At 39.9% G+C, this 19,593-nt stretch overlaps 2 protein-coding genes, 1 long non-coding RNA gene and 1 other non-coding gene across 7 annotated transcripts; 2 read left to right on the forward strand and 2 right to left on the reverse strand.

The window, feature by feature from the left end:
- The first annotated feature begins 11 nt into the window (after positions 1–11).
- Positions 12–18,693, forward strand: sprt (PDZ domain-containing protein sprite). Its single transcript, XM_018012964.2, has 5 exons — positions 12–752; positions 10,317–10,413; positions 16,381–16,787; positions 16,848–17,876; positions 17,956–18,693. Exons 2-5 carry the CDS (start codon positions 10,336–10,338, stop codon positions 18,365–18,367), a joined length of 1,926 nt encoding a protein of 641 aa, XP_017868453.1. The 5' UTR covers positions 12–752; positions 10,317–10,335; the 3' UTR covers positions 18,368–18,693.
- On the reverse strand, positions 1,921–18,729 carry LOC149268757 (uncharacterized). Its single transcript, XR_016270592.1, has 3 exons — positions 18,597–18,729; positions 3,573–4,176; positions 1,921–3,497 (listed from the first exon to the last, which is right to left on the reverse strand). It is a non-coding gene; the product is annotated as an uncharacterized LOC149268757 (long non-coding RNA).
- On the reverse strand, positions 3,058–3,129 carry TRNAT-UGU (transfer RNA threonine (anticodon UGU)). The gene has a single exon. It is a non-coding gene; the product is annotated as a tRNA-Thr (tRNA).
- On the forward strand, positions 13,241–15,315 carry LOC108617245 (persulfide dioxygenase ETHE1, mitochondrial). Of its 4 annotated transcripts, none has more exons than XM_018012966.2 (6): positions 13,241–13,396; positions 13,740–14,160; positions 14,223–14,367; positions 14,436–14,799; positions 14,872–14,990; positions 15,049–15,315. In XM_018012966.2, exons 2-6 carry the CDS (start codon positions 13,957–13,959, stop codon positions 15,102–15,104), a joined length of 888 nt encoding a protein of 295 aa, XP_017868455.1. In that variant the 5' UTR covers positions 13,241–13,396; positions 13,740–13,956; the 3' UTR covers positions 15,105–15,315. The 4 variants fall into 4 exon arrangements, with proteins under 4 accessions (XP_017868455.1, XP_017868454.1, XP_089327839.1 ...); XM_018012965.2 differs by having other exon boundaries at positions 13,266–13,396; positions 13,737–14,160; XM_089471713.1 differs by having other exon boundaries at positions 13,313–13,396; positions 13,703–14,160.
- Positions 18,730–19,593: the final 864 nt, after the last annotated feature.

Consider the following 19,593-nt stretch of genomic DNA (forward strand, 5'->3'; position numbering starts at 1 on the left):
GCGATATTGCTCTTGTCGCGGCTGAGCCCATTCAGTCAGTGCTCAAGCAGCCGTCGCGCCAGTCACAACGTAGCGCATGTTCTCTCCGCTCAATCGGTCGCCTCTTTTTCGGTACTCTTTGTGCTTAGCGCCGCGCTCTAAGATTTTTCATATTTTCGTATTTCGTATTGTTCTGCTGCGCCTGCGCAACTGCGCTGCTGCGTAAGAAGGAACTGCTGGAAGTGGAACTGGAAGTGCAGTCGTCGCGACGACGCATTTTGTTTATTTGTGTAAATTTCCTGCTTGCCATTGCCAGCGAGGGGGGCGGGGCAGCCAACGGAAATGCAGCGAAAAGGAAATCAAACGTTTGACAAACGGAAATCGAATTATGCGCGAGTGAGAAATTAATTGAGTCAAATCAAATCAGCAAACGGCGATATTTAAGCAAAAAGCCAAATCAAACAGTACACAACAGAAAAAAACATATAATAATAATAGTAATATGTATGTGTATGTGTGAGTGTCGGTGTGCGAATAATAACAATAAAGTGAGCCGTGGTTAGTTTCGCTTAGAGTCAACAATAGCCGCTTGCATTGATTTATAGTCCAAGTGTAAATAATTGCCGCAAATGAATTCAATTGAATCGAAATTCCTGCATTGATGCGCGATTTGGACATTTTCACAACTGACTCGATACCACGGACACACACACACACACGCACACAAAGGCCACGCGGAGCAGCATTTATCGACTGAATTTTTTGACTTTGTGGTAAGTGCAACAATTAACTGCAAATTTAGGCGACCTACAACCAACGATCGCTCTATCGCACTTGACTAATAGTTTAAGCACAGCTTGAGCAAAGGTTGTTTTGTCATCTCGAAAGCTAAGTACAGTGCAGCCTGGCTAGAGGCGCACCTTGCAGCAATGATGTGGCAATATGCAAAGCCACTCCTCCTTCTCAAAAAATCACAAAATAAAAGACCGAAATGATTATTATTATGCAATGTTCTGTCAGAGATCTTGCACATGCGCGTTTTAGCTGAAATTATATATTACGAAATCCAGAGAGGTTTGTCTTGGCCACATTTCTATATACTGTACCACATTCGTATATTCTGCCTGCCTGTACAGCTAACTCTTTTTGTTCTGCTGCTGCTGCTTCTGCTTCTGCTGCTGCCCTAGACAAAAGAGCTGCCAAAGTTGGACGGAAAGCAGTTGGTTTATCATAACAATAGAATTGTCTCTTATGGCCTTTCGCAATCCGCAGGGAAAAGGGCAAAGAAAATTGTTAAAAGCTTTTAATTTACGATGCTTACGCCGACTATTAAAACGCGATTTGAATTGCTGATGCTGCTGTTGGCCAACTGCCTGGCTGCCTATAGTAATTAAAAGCTGCTCAGGCAGGCAGATACAAACATACATACATATATACAAATATATATTATATATCGATAGCAATTTCATTTGCCGCAAAAACAAATCAAAAGAGTTGAATTCTATCGGAATTCTAATAATATTTCTATCTAGTCTGCCCTTGGCCTCTCTGTATATATAATTACATATGAAGTGAAGCCCGGTAATTGTGGAACACAATTTGTTGTGGCAGGTAGCTAGGTAGCTAGAAGTCGCTGCTCGCGCTGTCTATTTCTCTTGATAGTCTCATTAATTTCTGTAGCGAATGCCTTTGCATTTGAATGACGGTAGATTCATTGAAATTCCAAACGGAAAAAGGGCTACAGAACCCTTTGGACAGGATGTTGTCTTGTGAGGAGCGAGCGGATTAACATAATTTTTAAGACTTTTCTCTGTTGTTGACTTTGTTTTTCCTCATTTGGCTTTGTCTCTGCGTCTTTTGAAGCCCAATCAACGACTTTTTTCATATGTAAATCTTTCTCTGCGTCTAGACTTGATCTGATCTTTCTCCCTCTCTGTCTCTCTCGCCCAGCAGCTATTAACGAGTGGAGTGTGCTCAGATTTCCAAACTATTTATAGTTTCACTTTCAATAACAATTAAAAATAAAACCTCTCTCAGCGTGATCTAAATTTACAGATTTCGCTTGCTTTATTGCTATATATATGTATATATACATCCGATCATCAACCATTTGCGCTTTCATTTCGATTGATAACTATAATGAATTAGTATAGCATAGAAGACTATCTCAACTTTCTAGAGTGTCGCTAGCATTTTGATTTGCATAATCGTTTTTTGCACGGGAAAGACTTTCACGCGACCCAAATGACATTCTAGCTGAACCCATTGGCTTTAATTGTTGGCCAATTATCAGCAGCTGTGTGGCAAGTACTTGCTTCTGTCCAGCTGCCAGGTGTGCAGCCGCCACACAGCACACCTGGCCTAAACCGTATCTCTCTCGCGAGAGCTGAGACCTCGTTCAAAGTCAAAGTTGAAGATGAAGAAATGCTAATTAAAAAAAAAGAGCCAAAAATAAAAACAAAAATGCCAAAAAAAAACGTAAATTTATTTGTGTCAAGACTATTAACTAATTTCTGTAATACTCGCAGCAGCTCCGCTCAGTTTCTCAGTTTTCTTTTTTCGACTGGTCCATTTGCTCAGCTCAACCTCTATACAGGTGATTATGATGTTATTATCAATGTCGCTTTTGTTGCCATTGTCATATTTATTGCTGTTGTTTTGAAACACTTGCGCACACACAGAGTTGACAATTGTCAAGTTTGTTTGGCTCTAGGCGCACGAATTGAAGTCGAAACTGTGCCAAAGGCACTCGTGCAGATAGCCGCATTCATTGAGCACCCAAGCCTAAGTAGTGCCGTATCAGAACAGGCAGCTGGTCGGAAATACCAAACAAGTCTTGTTTACCTTTATAAAAACACACAAAACCTACAAAGCCATTGTTATTAAAGCCCAATTGTTATTATCAAAAGTCGCTCAGCAAAAAGCGCGAAAGAAAACACAATGCATGAATAAATGTTTTTGCTGCTAATGTTAAACACATTATAAATATTTCACTCATTTATAAATATTATTCATTTAAAATATTGATGGATTGCAGAAAATAAATACAAAAAAGATTTCCCAAACGTTTTTTCGAGTTGCCTCCTGTGAGGATTGAACTCACGACCCCTGGTTTACAAGACCAGTGCTCTGCCACTGAGCTAAAGAGGCGCATACAAGCTTCTTGCCTGATTCACAACAACATTTACGCGAACAGAATTTTTCTTAACAGAACACTGGCAGTGTTAACCGCAGCAGTCGACAGTGGTCATGTTAAATTAACAGCGCCATGTTAATTCAAGCAGTAGCTAACAGAGGCGAACGCATTTGCATTAAATTGACGCGTCATAAACAAACTTTGATTTAAATGTATTTACGCCTGCCTATTGTTACCTGGCGTGTTCGTATTAGAAAACAAAACAGGTGTCATCTCCATTTTTGTAATTGTTGAGAATTATTTGCATTGCTCGTATGGCGACGCACAAGCAAACACAAATTGTGGGCGCACTGAGCTCATCTCGCAGCAATTTGTAGGTGCGCTTCAAAAACAACAAACGACAAACACAATTTGATATATATTGAAATGTTAATAAGTAAGTTATGTGTGTATGTACCTGCATATGTTTATATGTATGACAGGCGACGGGCAACACCTCCTCCAATAACAAAACGCGATTCAAATTGGACATTTTATACGTGGGGGCCTGCGTCTCCACAAACATTTCAGTTCAACAACAGCAACAACAACAACAACGACAATGATAGAGCAACTGTATAAATGTTATATATGGGTTATGTGTGTATTTTCAAATGGAATTGCCTTTTGAATTCGTGCATTTAATTTGCATAAAAAGCTCATTACAATTTTCGTTCAGTGCAAAGCTCAGCGACGCGTGGGAAGCCTGGAAGTGACGCCTGGAAGATTGGCAGCGATTTCAGCTTTTCACTTTACCCCACATACACACACACACTCATTCACATGAACACACACTCAAGCTAAGCTCAAGTAATTTATTTATGTAATTGTCAACCGATAGCGATCAGCCATAATTCGAATGCATATTTATGGGCAAAGAGAGCAGATCCACTGAGGCGTTTAATTGCTTCGCTCTTTTTCCCAGCCAAATGCCTGCCCATCTAGGCATCAACAGAGACATCAAAGTGGCCATAGAAGCAATCTTCTCTAATGAGAATTTATGTTCAATTAGCAGCGATAATCTGTAACAAAATGTACGCAAAAGCCATATAAAGTACCTATTTTATATGTTCTTAAGTCTAACAAAGAATATATGGAATAACAAAGAATATATGGTTTATTGTATCAAAGTTGTGAAAAAAATTGTAGGTTTATGATCATTTACGTACAATTCAATATTAATTATTAATTTATTTAATAATTATAAAATATTTAAATATTTTTCAAGTAGCATATTTTGAATATGCAAACTAATTTTTAAAGAAAATAAGGTAAATGTACCATAAATGTACAATACAATACAAATTAATAAAGTACTAATATTAAGGCTATGCCAATGCATCACATTAGCACATTTCAAAGTACATTATTTAATATATAATACAATATAAAATATTATATATATAAGTATATACATATTAATGTAATATTTTACCCAAAATGAATATAAAGCAGCTTTATCCAATAATTATTATACTACTAATCTACCATTATAAGCAATATAAGCTTAAACTAGCGTATATACATAATAAAACATATTAAAACCTATTTAAATGTACCCAAATAGGCACCAATGTACCATTGCTACCAACTATTCCAGTTCTGTTATATTTCCAGCACACACACAAACACATGTCTGTATAAGTGTGTCAAGTGTGATTAAGACTGTGTTTTCAGAGAACTTATCTATCCCACGAGACCTTTCCACTCGATTGACGAGTTCGAGTTCGAGCTCGAGCTCGGGCGACATAGGCGACATCAATTTCAAGATTTGTGACCATTTCTTGAGTTCGTTTTTGGCCAAAGTCAAAGCCAAAGCCAAAGACGCGAATAGGCTAAAGAGCTGTCGCGACCAATAGACCGGAATCTATGACCAACAACAACAACAACAACAACAACAGCAACGAGTTTCTTTCACCTTGCTGATGTCCCAGTTGCTTGACCAGCGCGTCGCAATCGCCAGAGTCAAAAGCAAATGCAATTTCTGTGTATTTCGACATAAATTTAACAGTACATTTGCAACTAGTTCTTAGTTCTTGGACATTACACAGGCCACACAACTGTGTGGCTGCTTTAGCTTTTTATACCCTGAACCCATTGAAAATGGGAAATCAGGGTATAATGGTTTTGTGAAAAGTATGTAACAGGCAGAAGGAATCATCGCAGACCCCATAAAGTATATATATTCTTGATCAGCACGACGAGCTGAGTCGATATAGCCCTGTCCGTCTGTCCGTCCGTCCGTCCGTCCGTCCGTCCGTCCGTATGAGCAAAAGAATCTCAGAATATATAAGAGCTAGAGAGCTGAAATTTGGCATGCATACTCGTGTATACCATAGGCAGTACAAGTTTGCTTTATTTTTTCGATAACTCGTCCGATAACTTTTTTATCGAGAATAATCGAAAAATCGACTTGGTTTTTTCAGCATAATTTTAACACTTTTAGACCTGGAGACTTCAAATTTGGGTTGTATATAAAGTTAATGGATACAAAGATTTTGTAATTTACAGATTTTGGATACCACGCCCCCTTCTCCCCCAATTTGTAAAAAACGCATTTCAAGTACTAGAGACTTGTGCTTTGGAATGTACACATATTTTAACCATATGATTACGCTCTGAAAGTTTCATTAAGATCGTATGTCTACAAAAGAAATTATTCAACAAATAAATTCTCATACTATTGCCCACATTGCAGCGCAGCCCAAGCGCAGTCGCTGCTAACTGCGCAGTCAGCAGAGCACGCGCTTATAAGTGCATGTGTATGTATGTGTGCATAAAAGAAGTCCAGACTGATTAGAATATCAGCTTGGAGGGTTCAGGGTATCTCCTAGTCGAGCAGTCTCGACTGGAGCCTTCTTACTTGTTACACCTGTGCCACCGCACCTCTGTGGCCCACCTGAGGTTAAAACACGCTCAAATGTATAAATATATATACGTATAAATGTTGAGGTAGATTTTTCTTTTTGTCAAGCTTCTGTTTCACTGTTGACTAACACCGGAAACTGGCTGCCGCTTCACGGCGTGTTAAATGTTGATATGTATATAGAAACGAGAAGTGCTAGAAAAGTTGTACATAATTAGATAACAATCTGATATATGTATATTATATAATATACGTAACTTTATTGTTGGCTAAATACGAATTGAACTATTTAAATGAAGCTTGACTTAATTTAGCTGCAACTAAGCTTACTTCAAATAAAATGGTACAATAGAAAGATTAAATTGGATGATAATAATAAATAAAAAGAAAATTAAAATATTTATGGTGAAAAAATTTTAAAACAGTGATACGTAAACCAAAATCCTAAAGTTAATGAAATAATCGAAAATTCAAGCCGAGGTGAACTATATTTTAGTAAATAGTTGATAGATATTAGAAAATGTTGAGCTAGAAACTCCAAGATATATTAAGAGTATTAGAATGCGCATTTATATGATTAATCTAAATAAAATAAATATACAAAATTTAAAATATATGTGGCAAATATTTGTTCATCTCTGTATATATTCTTTCATATATAAAAAAAAAATAAAATAAAAAAATAAAAAATAAAAATAAATAAATATTATTTAAAAATTGAATATAAATATTTGAAAATATTTAAATAAAAATTAAATTATAATATATACTTAATTAAATAATAGTGTAAATCTAATTAAAATGAAGCCCACAAATTTGATTTTTTAAGATCTATTCACATTTTGCATTTTCCTAGCAATTGCGCATTTAATTCCACCCAGAGCTCTTCCGTACTATATACTTTACATGAAACCCATAAAGCCGCCCTCGCCACGAGTATGGCTTGATAATTATCAGGCATAGGCATAAATAAGTACAGAGCTGTGGCTATTTCTTGTGTTTCGTGTTTCTGCTGGTCTTGATCGTGGTCTGGGTCTTGTTATAGTTGCGCTTCAGCGATCACTGCCACGCCCACACGCCTCCTGGGAAAACAGTCGCAATTGGAGTTGCAGTTGCAGTTGCACTTGTTGTTGTTGTTCTTATTGAATTGCGAACAGGAGCCCTTGCAGCTCGGACACGCAAATTGTGTACATTATATTCATATATATGTGTATCAACTATATATACATATATAACTATAGTTGGTTGAATGCTCTTCATGCTTGGCTGCAAGAGTTGTTGTTGTTGTTGTTGTTGTTGCGCATTTCTCACGCTGCAACAAATTAAGTGGCAAGTGCCAATGGCATTTGAAGAACAAACTCGATTCCCAAATGCCGGCTTCTCTCGAATCTTAGTTACATCGAGTCGCCACATAATTAGGCATTGATGCTAAATTAGATTAATGATGGCGGGGCCTCCACACACATTAGAGACTCGAATTAGGCTACAGCCGGCGACTGGCACATGGGACGTGTCGACCTGCCAGCACGCAAACCCCAGATTGAGAGATAGAGAGATAGAGAGAGAGAACAGCCAAGAAGCAAAGCCGCCAACATGCTGATGAAGTTCTAAGCTGAATTTGTTTTACACAATGATCTAGCGCTATGGTAATTAGTATGGCTGACTAATGACTGCCTTGTTTCAGCTCCCCAACCCAAGGAAGTTCATTTGAAATAGCACAATGTCAAAAATGATCTTGTCTACACACAGACAGAGATGGAGAGAGACAAAGAAAGAGAGCGAAAGATACACCACAATGCCACAGCCACTGATTCGAGTACCTGCAGTCGGCAGCAGGTGTTTTCTGCACCCCACACAAGTCTCCGACTCAAGGTCTTGAAGCTGTGCAAAATCTGTGTCAAAATTCATATTCACGAATTCATGAGTTTGCCAAGTGGGATTATGAACTAGTCAATCTATGTTGCCTTCATTAGGCACAGACTGCAAGCCAAGTCAAACTTTTTCTGCTCTGCTGTGTGTTCACGTCTCGAATCAATAGTTCGATTTGCGGTTCACGTGCGCAATCACTAGTTCCATTGGCCATTTCGAAACAAGAAGGATTTTCACTGTTAAATTAGTATTTATCTATTGATTGATTGAATTGTTCTTAGTAATCTGTCAATCTGTGCCTATTATATTCGCTTTTTCCCTATTCCTGTCATTTTCTGTCTCTGCCTCTCTGTCTCTCAGTGTGTTTGTATCGTTGTCTGTCTTATACTACCTGTCTCCATCTCACTTTATCTCTGTCTCTTTAAATTTCTTTGTCACTGATTGGTTTTCTCTCTCCCACTTTCTCTCGCTGTCCTTCAATCTCTCTGTCTTTCTTTCTCCCTCTCTGTCTTTCAATCTCTATTTCTCTCTCTCTCTCTCTGTCTTTCTTTTTCTCTGTCTTTCTTCTCTTTCGCCATGTCTGTCTCTCGCTCCAATTGTGTCTCTCTCTCTCTCTCTCTCTCTCTCTCTCTCTCTCTCTCTCTCTCTCTCTCTCTCTCTCTCTCTGTGACTCTCTGTGACTCTCTGTGTGTCTCCCAGTGTCTTTTCATATGTTCTCAGTAATCTCTTTCAGTCTTCCTTCGTCTGTTTGCCATACACCCTCTATCAATCTCTCTAAGCATTTCTCTCTATATAGATCTATCTGTTTATATGTCTCTCTATTTGTACATATGCATATGTATCTTACACTCCGCTTGTTTCTATATATCCCTTCCCCTTCCTCTACCCCTCCCCTCCCTCTTTGTCCTTCCTTATCTCGCTGCCTTGAGACATGGACAAGCACTGAAATCTTGTGCCGCATTTGTAACAAAATTACATACAAATTTCTGTTGTCTGCTCGCCCTGCTGCGTCTATGACAATCTATGAATGCTTTGTCTTTGTTTTTTATGCGCTTTCAGAGGCAGCCGCCGCAGAAAAACACAACAAGTGAAAAGCACAAAGGCAACAGATGCCGCCGCATTAGGTAATGTGATCTATGCAACAACAACAACAACAGTAACAACAGTTGTAGCTGTGAGATACATAGCGAAGGCTGCGTATCTATGTATCTGCGTATCTGCATATCGAATGCATATCTTTGTCTTTCACAAAGACCTGCGAGTGTTGTATGTTGTGTGTATGTATGTTGTATGTTGTATGTTGTATGTTGTATGTTGTATGTTGTATGTTGTATGTTGAGTGCGCATCTGAGCGAGTGCGATAAGATCTGCAGCACCGAAAGTGCGTGTTGCTGATGAAAGTTGCAACTGCCTGTGGCCTGTGGCCTCTGGCTGTCGCTGTGGTTGCAACTGTTGCCCTAACGGAACATTGCCTTACAGCGCATTTGCATGTCATTATGAGGTAGAAGAAGAAGAACCTTTCTAGCGATGCAAAGCTGTCGAGTATCTGTTCAAGTCATATTCATATTCAATGGGAGAACTGAGTGAAGCATATCATGCAAAGCTGAGAGCTGAGCACTGAGAGCTAATTAAACTGACTCTCAATGAGACGCGCTACAAAACTGTAACATGCCAAAGTAGTTAAAGCCGACGAACCGAAAATTGCGAACAGTCGCGAGTTCGAGAACCCAAAGACTGAAGACTGAAGAACGAAGACAAGCTCAACTCCCTCTGGCTCAGCTGGCAATTGTTTTTGCCCAACGTTGCGGAACGCAAATTAAAGTGACTCTGAAGTGCCACAGCTCGCTTGGGCGCTTGGGCACTTGGGACCTGGACGACTGCCAACTTGCCACAATCTTCGAGTCGAGCTCGGGTTCAGAGTGCAACCCTAACCACTGCTGAGCTGTTATTAACGAGCTAAGCAGAGTATCTAAAATGGAAAAGAGGAAGATTTTAACTAGCCAAGATATTGAATACGAAAAGAGAGGGTATATCTAAGCAGAGATCGTAAAAGTGAAGAAGAGTCCATTGCTATCTATTAAGCTGTAAGTGTCTGGCATAAAAAGACTCTAGAACAAGAACAAAGAAAGTCTAGTGGAGCGGATGGATAAGCTCTATAAGAAATGTCCAAGAACTGTAATGTATAGTTCTGTTCTTAAGTAAATTAACAAAGATACTAAGACTCCATCTACTGTGTCTCATAACAAAGATCTTTTACATACTTACCTATATACCTGGACATCGGAGGTCCTGGAACTTAAACTATATTTTCTCAGATAAATAACAAAGAGTTCATCTGCTTCCCAAGTACTCCTCTTTTTCAAATATTTTCATATATTATAATGTTAAATAATACCTTAATAATAATCCAATTTTCTCTCTTTGCAGACAGACGTCCCCCACAATTATGGACACCGGAAGCGTGGTTAGCGAACCGATTTCCGCGCATCATCGCGCCTTTGCCAAACAGAAATCGGCCTCGATGGTAAGTTCATGCGTTAGTTCAACTCGTAAATATTATAAATCATGCGCATAGCGCCCTATTGTCTAATTCGATGATATAAGCGCGCAACTAGCTAATTAGCCTCAGACACGCAGGCGAAGCCCCCATGTGCCATATAGCCATATATCATATCAGAGCTCAGCTGAGCTCAACTCAGCTCGGCTCAGCATCAGATACTTTACATAATTTCACGCTAGAAAGTTGCTCAAATTGAAATTCACAAACCAAAAATACAAGTACAACATGCAACACGATCAACAAATACAATATATATATTTATATATATATATACAAAATATAAAAGTCTAATCTCCATTGAATGCATTGGCAAAAACTTTGCATTAACAGCAGCTATTAAATTGTTAATGCATCGTAATGCATTTTTAAGCAACACTTTCCCAACAGATCTTCGAAATTGTTAATCATTCGCCAAAGCAGCTGAAGAAGCTTCAAATTCGTATTATCTGTTTGTTCACACCTTGAGAGCCGGTTGCGAATGCTACAATCGAAATTTTCACAATTTGCGATTTTATCTTTGTCATTCAACATAATGATTGAGCATGATATCATCTATGACTATATAACAGCACTATCCATACTAAGCTCTAAGAACGAAAAACTGTTTTTCAACTAAGTAAAATACCAAGGCTAATGATAAACTTCCGATACCTATAAATATGAATATACGTCTATATGTGATATACATACATCTTTCAGTTATCATTGAAGTCTTATATTATTAAGATTTCTTTAGACGTTTAGTCCGTTTCTATTTATCATATTAACTGTTCTATAGAGCAGCTATTGCTTGTAGATATAGACTAACCATATTTCCTAGACACCAACTCAAATACGAGTTTCTATTGTCTATTGTCATTTGCTTGGTATCTGGCGCGAGTCTAAATAAACTATAAATAAAGAATACTCTTAAATATTTATATTGTCTCAATTAATTTAAATATATACAAAAGGTTGACATACAGTTATACCTGTCTCTCTCTAATGTCACATAAATTTAATGCTAGCTTAGATTTCTTATCTTGTCTTCTTTCAAATTAAACATATAAACATATTTTAAATTAAACTTAATACATTCATAGAAAACTCTACTTATATGCCCATTTGCACTTTTTTGAACGAGTATGAAGCTTAAAAAGAACATGTAAGCAAAATGTTTCGTGTAGAAATTTTCGCAACTACAACTAAATAAATGTAGCTAAAAACTGTTGCCATTAATGCCTTATCACGATGAGTTACTAAATATCTGACAGATTATTTTATGTTAGCTTTCAGTTGATTTACAGCAACATGAAGCTGTTAAGTTGCATTTAAATTCTGTAAAGTACATACTCGCTTGCGTATGTAGTGCTGTTAAAGAGCATAGCCTGAACAGAGCGTGTTAAGTAAACAGTGCGAAGCAGTGCAAAGCAGTGCAATGCAACAGGAAGCAAGGAGTCCACAGTAAATGTTAAATAGCACTTATTGGCCAATAAATAATAAAATTAAGCATATAAAATACTTTAAAATAAACATTTATAATATAGATATATACAAATATATACTTTGATTCCGACATAATTAGTTATTAAAACATCTAAAATATTTCGTAAAATACATATAACATTTTGTAAGAGATTATTATAATTTCTATGTAGCACATATATATATCATCATTGCTGTAATAACTTTAATAGACGTGATTATTACACCCACCATATCAAATTTTGTTGACTAATAATAATATCTGTAGGCGGCCATAAAATCTTGGCTTATATTACCAATAGATAACGAGTCTATTTCCGTTAAAGAAAAGGCCCACATACCTGACTTTCCATACATCTAGACATGGTAAAAAAAATAAATAAATAAATGGTTGAGCAGTCATCCATACATATAACTAAAAAAAATAAAACATACACAACTGTAAAAGAGTCTTCTATTGAAGCACTTTCACTCGCAGCCAAACAGATTGAAAGCAACAGCAATTTATGAGTATTTTTCTTTTCTCATTTCTTTCGCTATTTAGTATTGATGAGGGCCGTTAAATGGGCGGCGCACTGGTCTTAAGAAATAAATTTGGAAATGAAGTAATATTAAAAATATACCTCAATATATACAAAAAACCATATATACAATATGCTATCATATAGAAGTCAATGAACTTCGGCGTTTGTTGTACATAAGTAACAACTGAAGAAACAAATAAGACCACTAGAACCTTTCATTTGTATTGCAAATTTCTGAATTTCTAAAAATGCTCTATGATTTTCATCTGGTAAATTCATATTCAATTCTGAAAATCTAATTTGAATAACTTACGATTGTCTTGCTATTTATTTTTTTCTCAGCTGCATGACATTATATCTTATCCAATTTAACATCCCTCATGGTAATTTACACCCTTTCAATGACAATATACGCTCAATTAATTTCTTCCACAAAATTACTTCAATTATTCATCAACTCAACGTTAGAAGAGGAAGAAAAAATAAATGTGGTTCAAAGTTGCAACTGTTGAGAAATTATTGTAATTTAAGAGTGTAAAAAACCAACCGAAATGCCAGGAAGTTCTCACGTTCAGACTGGACATTGTCCGGTCCTTTGAGAATATTACAAGATAAGGGTTTATATTCGTATGAGGCTAGATAGGGTGCATTTGGTGGTTGTTTCTGCGAGTGCATTCGAGAATCGTCTTAACGATCTTTTTTGCCGGCTTTTTATTGCCGCTTCTGCTTTGTTGTTTGTTTCGTTAAGTTTGGCTGCCGCTGGGCACGTAGTCGTAGCCGAAAAGCTTTCATTGCGTCATCGACAGCAGCAACAGGTTAAGCGCGCTCTGTGCAATGGCACCAACGCATAAAAGCTCGACACTACTATGAAAAGCTTTTAGTTGACGAAAGAACCTACGCGTGCCAACAGCTGTTTTTTGTTGCGACAGCTTTCTTTAGTTATCATACGCAATTTGTTTGTGAGTTGTGCCATTCTTAAGAAATGTTTGTAAACGAATGATTTGTTTTTATTGCTCGCTAAAAAATGTGTTTACGATTGTAATATTAAACGGCAATCGTGCTGTGCAAACAATAAAATTAATAGAATTGTCACATACATATATCATATACATATGTATGTATATGTATACACAAACGCGCACACAGTGCTCTATTAGCGATTCATTAAATAGGATTAACCGTAAAGCTAGCTAAGTTTGCTAATCAAGCTAACTTTTTTGGTATATCATGGTTTGCAAACATTTCGCTAATTTATCTATTCACAGTTCAATACACATGTGCTTATCTCTCTACATTTAGCAGAAGTAAACATATGACGATTTGCTCCATAACAGCGCGACCGGCATAACAATAAACCAACGAGAGCTTTAAGCACAAGCTTAAGCTACTGCAATAAAGCACACACACAAAAATACACATACAAGCGAAGGCAAGCGCACGCACGCCTCGTAAGTGAATTGTTATTGCAGCCGAACCCAAATTCCTCTTCCCTCTGCGCGATTTGACGAACTTTAGTGAAATGCGAATCGCAAGTGTCAGTCTGCTCTCAGCTTTCGTTCGGCTACCTTCGTTGATACGCGCTAGCGCCACAGCTAAACTACCTGCCTCCGCTCCAATTAAAAGCTACTGCGCAGCTATTTCACCACGATCGCTGCACAGTCAATCAACTGTAATGAGTCTGCCCGAGCGTAAACCCTTCTCAGCGGATTTCTTCTTTCGGCAAGTGCGTAGAAATGCGTTGAGTGAGCGTTTAGGCAGCTGCTCTAATTACAATGTATCCAACAGCTGTTCGACACTGAGAGCAGCACCTATAGCTACCTCCTGGCCGATACTAGCTCCGGCGAGGCCGTCATCATTGATCCCGTGCTGGAGCAGGCTAAGCGCGATGCACAGCTTGTAAAAGATCTCGGCTTCAAGCTGAAATACGCGAGTAAGTGAATGTGAGGTGAATTCACCGAATTCAGTCACTGACCACAAAGCCACCCAATTTTTCCCCAGTAAACACACACATGCACGCCGACCACATTACGGGCAGCGGCTGGCTGCGTCAGCTAACGGGCTGTCAGTCGGTGATTGCAGCGGCCAGTGGAGCCAAGGCGGATCGGCATATCGCGGAGGGGGATCGCATCGATTTCGGCCGACACTCGATCGATACGCTGGCCACGCCCGGCCACACCAATGGCTGCATGAGCTACGTCATCAAGGAGCAGGGCTGTGTGTTCACCGGAGACACGCTGCTGATCCGTGGTTGCGGGCGCACCGATTTCCAAGAGGGCAGTCCCAAGAGTCTCTATGAGAATGTGCACGCCAAGATCTTTAGCTTGCCGGAAAACTTTCGCATCTATCCGGCGCACGACTACAAGTGAGTTAACGGCGATTTGCTATGTGCTACTGCCATTTGTCAACCGGATAATGAGTATGCTTGTGCTTACAGAGGTCAGCTCGAGAGCAGCGTGTGGGAGGAGAAGCGCTACAATCCGCGCCTCACCAAGTCCCTCGAACAATTCATCGAAATCATGGAAAATCTCAATTTGCCGTATCCCAAGAAAATCGGTAAACAAATCGCATGTTGAGCCTTTGACAATAGCAAACTCATGGGTATTTCTTTTAGATGCTTCGCTGCCAGCCAACCGGGAGTGTGGTGTATACGATATACCCAAGGAGTAGTACTGGTACTTGAATGATATTAAGTATTTAGTATCTACTATACACGGAAAACTCTCTGAAGGGGAAAGGAACTGCTCAAAAACTGTCTAGGCTTATGTTTTATACTCCGACTGTAATCAACACTTACTTTTCTGATTTCTTACTTTAAATACCAAATATGTATTAGAGTGTACATGAAGTTATAAATAAATACATATCTGTATTGGGTCTATTTCTAAATGTTTTAATATGCAAAATACAAAATTCTTGAAGACTTGAATCAATATTAAAGCTATAGTTCATATATCTATTTACTATTGAATTATCTATTTATTATTGTTTGGCGTAACCCTTACCACCCTATAACCGTTGTCGTGTGTGCCTCTTATCAAAAATTTATATAACTACTATCGCTCGCTTGGTCAAAAATCAAGTGTTTGGGTGGGGTAATGGACCTAGACCTGTGCATGTCTCTGTGCTTTTTGACATTGTATTCACATTATATTTAATCGATATTAATTATAAATAGTACACACAAGCTGCTGGCCTAGCAAAGGACATATAAACTTAGTTAATGAAAAAGCAACAATTAAATAATTTTTGTTAACCTCCCCCAATGGACTGGAGTTACGACTCTTGAGCCTTGGGGCAAACAAAACTCTTCTGTAATAAATGTTTCCTGGATGTGTTGAGCGTATTCCTAAGTAGTTCCTATACTGGTGAGCATAGTGTGAAGAGGTATATTGGCTCTCCTTGAAGAGTTCATTTTTAAGAAAATGCAAATATCCTGTTTGAAAACAATGGTTACGATTCACACCTATGGAGCCAAGTTTTTAGGATCATCTGCCTTTTATCGAAATAATACATTCCTCAGCTTTAGAGCTGAAACTAAATCAATGTTTATTTAAATTAATATATAAATATATTAATTAATACATTATAGTAGTATAAAGTGTTTATTTTAGTACTTTAGTACTTAATTGATATTATACGAAAATCTATTAGGCAATGCCAATCATATAATAATTGATACTCTCTAATGATTCCATTCAATCTATGATACATAGATATGATACATACAAATCTACACTGATCTGAAATCAATTCTCTATCTATCTCATATAAGAGAGACCCCATCATATGATATAATTACATTATTGGACTTTCTTCTTTAATAAAATGAATAATGTGCAAATACAGTTCTCAATTCAATTCACATATGGAGCTTAGATTCCCTAGACTCCTACTTAATTCTCATTAATTTAATCCCTCTATCCATCTTCTCGCTCCCTTTCAGACCATACTCAATCCAAAGAGCTGCGCCAGTGCGGCCAAGTACAGTCTGCACGCGGCGTCCGAGAACAATCACGAGACGCAGCTGCATTTGAGCAGCGCCTCGTCGCATTGCTCCACCACGGGCAGGAGGCGCAAGGGCGGATCTCTAGGTGGAACACTCTCCTCTCGCTCCACACGCAGCGAGTCGAAGGAGTTGCGCTCTGCGCTGCAGGATCGCGAGGCTGTCATCCAGAACTTGCGCATTCAGCTCTGTCTGGGCAAGCTGCCCCGCCCCAGTGGCCCGCCCCTCGATGAGTCGGAGAAGCCAGCGGCGGAGCACAAATTGAATCGCCTGAAGGCTGAGGCGGAGAACAAACGCATCAAAATCAAGAACTTGAAGAGCGCACTGGAGAAGCTGGATATAACAGAGTGAGTGAACTGAGCCAAAGTAATCCCTACAGCTTACTGACTTCTCCCTCTCTTCCGTAGCAATATAGACATACGAATCCGGCAGGCGGAACTGGAGTATGCATTGGGCCGTGAGGAGCTGCAGATGCTCTCGATTGTGGAGGAGGCGCGTGCGCTGCAGGCTCGCCTGGAGAAGTCCAAGCCGGAGGCACAAACGCTCTACAACATCATTAGCTCCGGCGTAACATTGAGTCTGCACGCCGTGCACGCCACAACCGGCCGCTGGGCGGCCCAGCAGCGGCCCGATCAGCCGGGCTTCTTTGTGGAATGGGCCCTCGAGGGCGACGGACTGTACAAAGGGGATCGCATACTGGAGATCAATGGACGACTTGTGACTAGCAAGACCAAAGAGGAGCTGCAGAAGCACGTGGGCAACTCGGGCAAGTGCCAGATGGTGGTGCTGCGCAAGAAGTCTGTGCCCATACCCCAGAAGCAGCTGGACCAGGAGAAGGAGAACAACATGCGTCTACAGCATCGCATCTCCTACCTGGAAGAGCAAGTGCGCGAACTGCAGACAGTGAAGGAGCAACAGCAGCAACAGCAGCAGCAGCTCCAATCCCAGCAGTCCAAGCAACAATTGTCCACACAATCGAATAATGCACATGTGACCAGCATAAGCATATCGTCGCCAGCGTCGCCCTCGACGCCGCCGGACAAGCCGCTGATCTTCCAGCGGGGCAACTACATCACGACGCTCGTGGGCGGTAAACCAATTGAGCTGGTGGGCGACGAGATGCTGCCGCCATCGCATGTCACCAAGACGCTGATCAAGGAGAACACCCATATCGATCTGCGCGAGCGCCTGCCCCAGTCGCATCTGTATACGATGCCGTCCAAGTCGCTGTCCGCCTCCAAGATATCCATCAACAGCGACTCGGCCTACATGCAGCAGCCGCAGAAGCGGGAGAAGGAGCGCCAGCGCGAGCGACACGAGCGCAACAGGGAGCGGGAGAGACCGCGGGATGCACTGCAGCAGCAGCAGCAGCTGCACAGGGAGCATATCATGAGCACGCATGCGCGCAGCGTGGAGCATCTCAATCAATACAATGGGTAAGAATGGACAGAAGATGCTGATTAAGATCCACCTATAAATATACTAACAACTCTCTCCTTTCATCTCCCCCCCTAGTCAGGAACGTCGCCGTGACACGCCCCGCCAGCACGAGGCGCAAACCCTGCGTTCCACTCGCCTGCCGAGCGACGTGCGCAGCGTAAAGTCGCTCGACTTTGACAGCGAAAACGAATCGAAACCCTCGACGGGCAGCCGCGCCGTCCATCGACCCACGCCGCCCAAGAAGCCGCTGCGTCTGTCGCTGCAGCGCGCCCAGAGCCTGCAGACTGTGGAGCTGAATCCCAGCTCGGAGCATGTGGATCGCAAGCGGCCCATGAAGCGCGTCCATCACAACAGCAGCGCCAGCGGCGGCTCCTCGCCCAGCGAAGAGAGCCAGAGCCAGAGCCAGGTGCAGGGTCAATCCGCAACTCTCATCGAGAACTGCAGTCCCATGCACACAGCCTCCCTGGGCAGGCACAAGCTCATCTGAGCCGTCATCCCCACTGGGACTTAGATTATACACAAATATTTTATTGGAGCAACAGCTGCGCTGCAGCTGTCGAACCCAACAGGCGGACATGTGCAACAAGAAACCTAATTTAAATTGTAATTTGTGAAATTTTATCATAAACATAGAATTCCACGTATAGCTGTAGCTATATCTATACCTAAATCTCTATCTATATAAATGAATATGTATGTATAACTTTTGCACTTACCAGAGCTCATCATTTGTGGCTTGGTCGAGGCAAGACTCTATCCAAACTCTATTAGCACAATTCCATTCTGTAAATACACAACTGTTTGCATTCTAAATCAATGGATTTTATTTATTTTTCGGAGTGGATAAATTGATAGAAATTTCTGCGAATGAATTAATATATTTTTAGGCTGTCAAACTTTACTTTCAAAATAAAAGGTAATGTGATGTATTATAAAATGAGCACATATATGAGGAATTTATCGCATATACATATGTATGTGGGTCAGATAAGATTAGATTTTGGCCCACAAGCAAATAACACTTTGTATCGCCAAAAACTATTTAGATTGCTAATCGGTCTTTATAGATGTCTTTCTACAGTGCTCTATTAGCTGATAAATGATATGTAATATTCAAAGAATTACTCTTCAGTATTACAGAGGCGCTAGAAGTATGTCATATGTATAACAATTTTTCATCAATTCAAAATTGCATTATCTGGGGTCAGTGCAAGACAGAAACTCATTTAGCTTAAATTATTTTTAAATATTCTCGATTTTGTAGTTTCGTAGCGAAGCGCACGATCATATTGCTTCATTCATAATATATTTGCATATGATAAGTATTTGAATGGAACTCACGTAGTCGTGTTTGGCGCTCACGTTGTATAACACTGGAATACTCGAATACTTGAATAAATATTATTGTTTTAGCATAACAGCATTTCAATACAGGCAGAGCTGATAAGCCAAAGGCAGCGAGAGAAACAGAGCGAGTGCAGGAGATAAACAAAAATAATGTTAGATAAAATTCCATAATCGTGTAAAACTGCAAGTAAGAAGAGAGTGTAGTCTAACAACGGTTGAGCGAATGACAAACAGAAAGAGAGAGAGAGCAAAGTGAGTTAACGAAAATGCACTGAGCGCAGGTAGCGTATTCTAACTATTTTAAACATAGCAGATGAGCATGAGCGCAAGAGAGAAAGAGCTAGTGAGCGTATAACAGGAGGATGA

The sequence above is a fragment of the Drosophila arizonae genome, chromosome 5 (genome assembly GCF_054131065.1).
Source record: "Drosophila arizonae isolate 15081-1271.41 chromosome 5, UAZ_ARI_1.0, whole genome shotgun sequence".
NCBI lineage: Eukaryota > Metazoa > Arthropoda > Insecta > Diptera > Drosophilidae > Drosophila > Drosophila arizonae.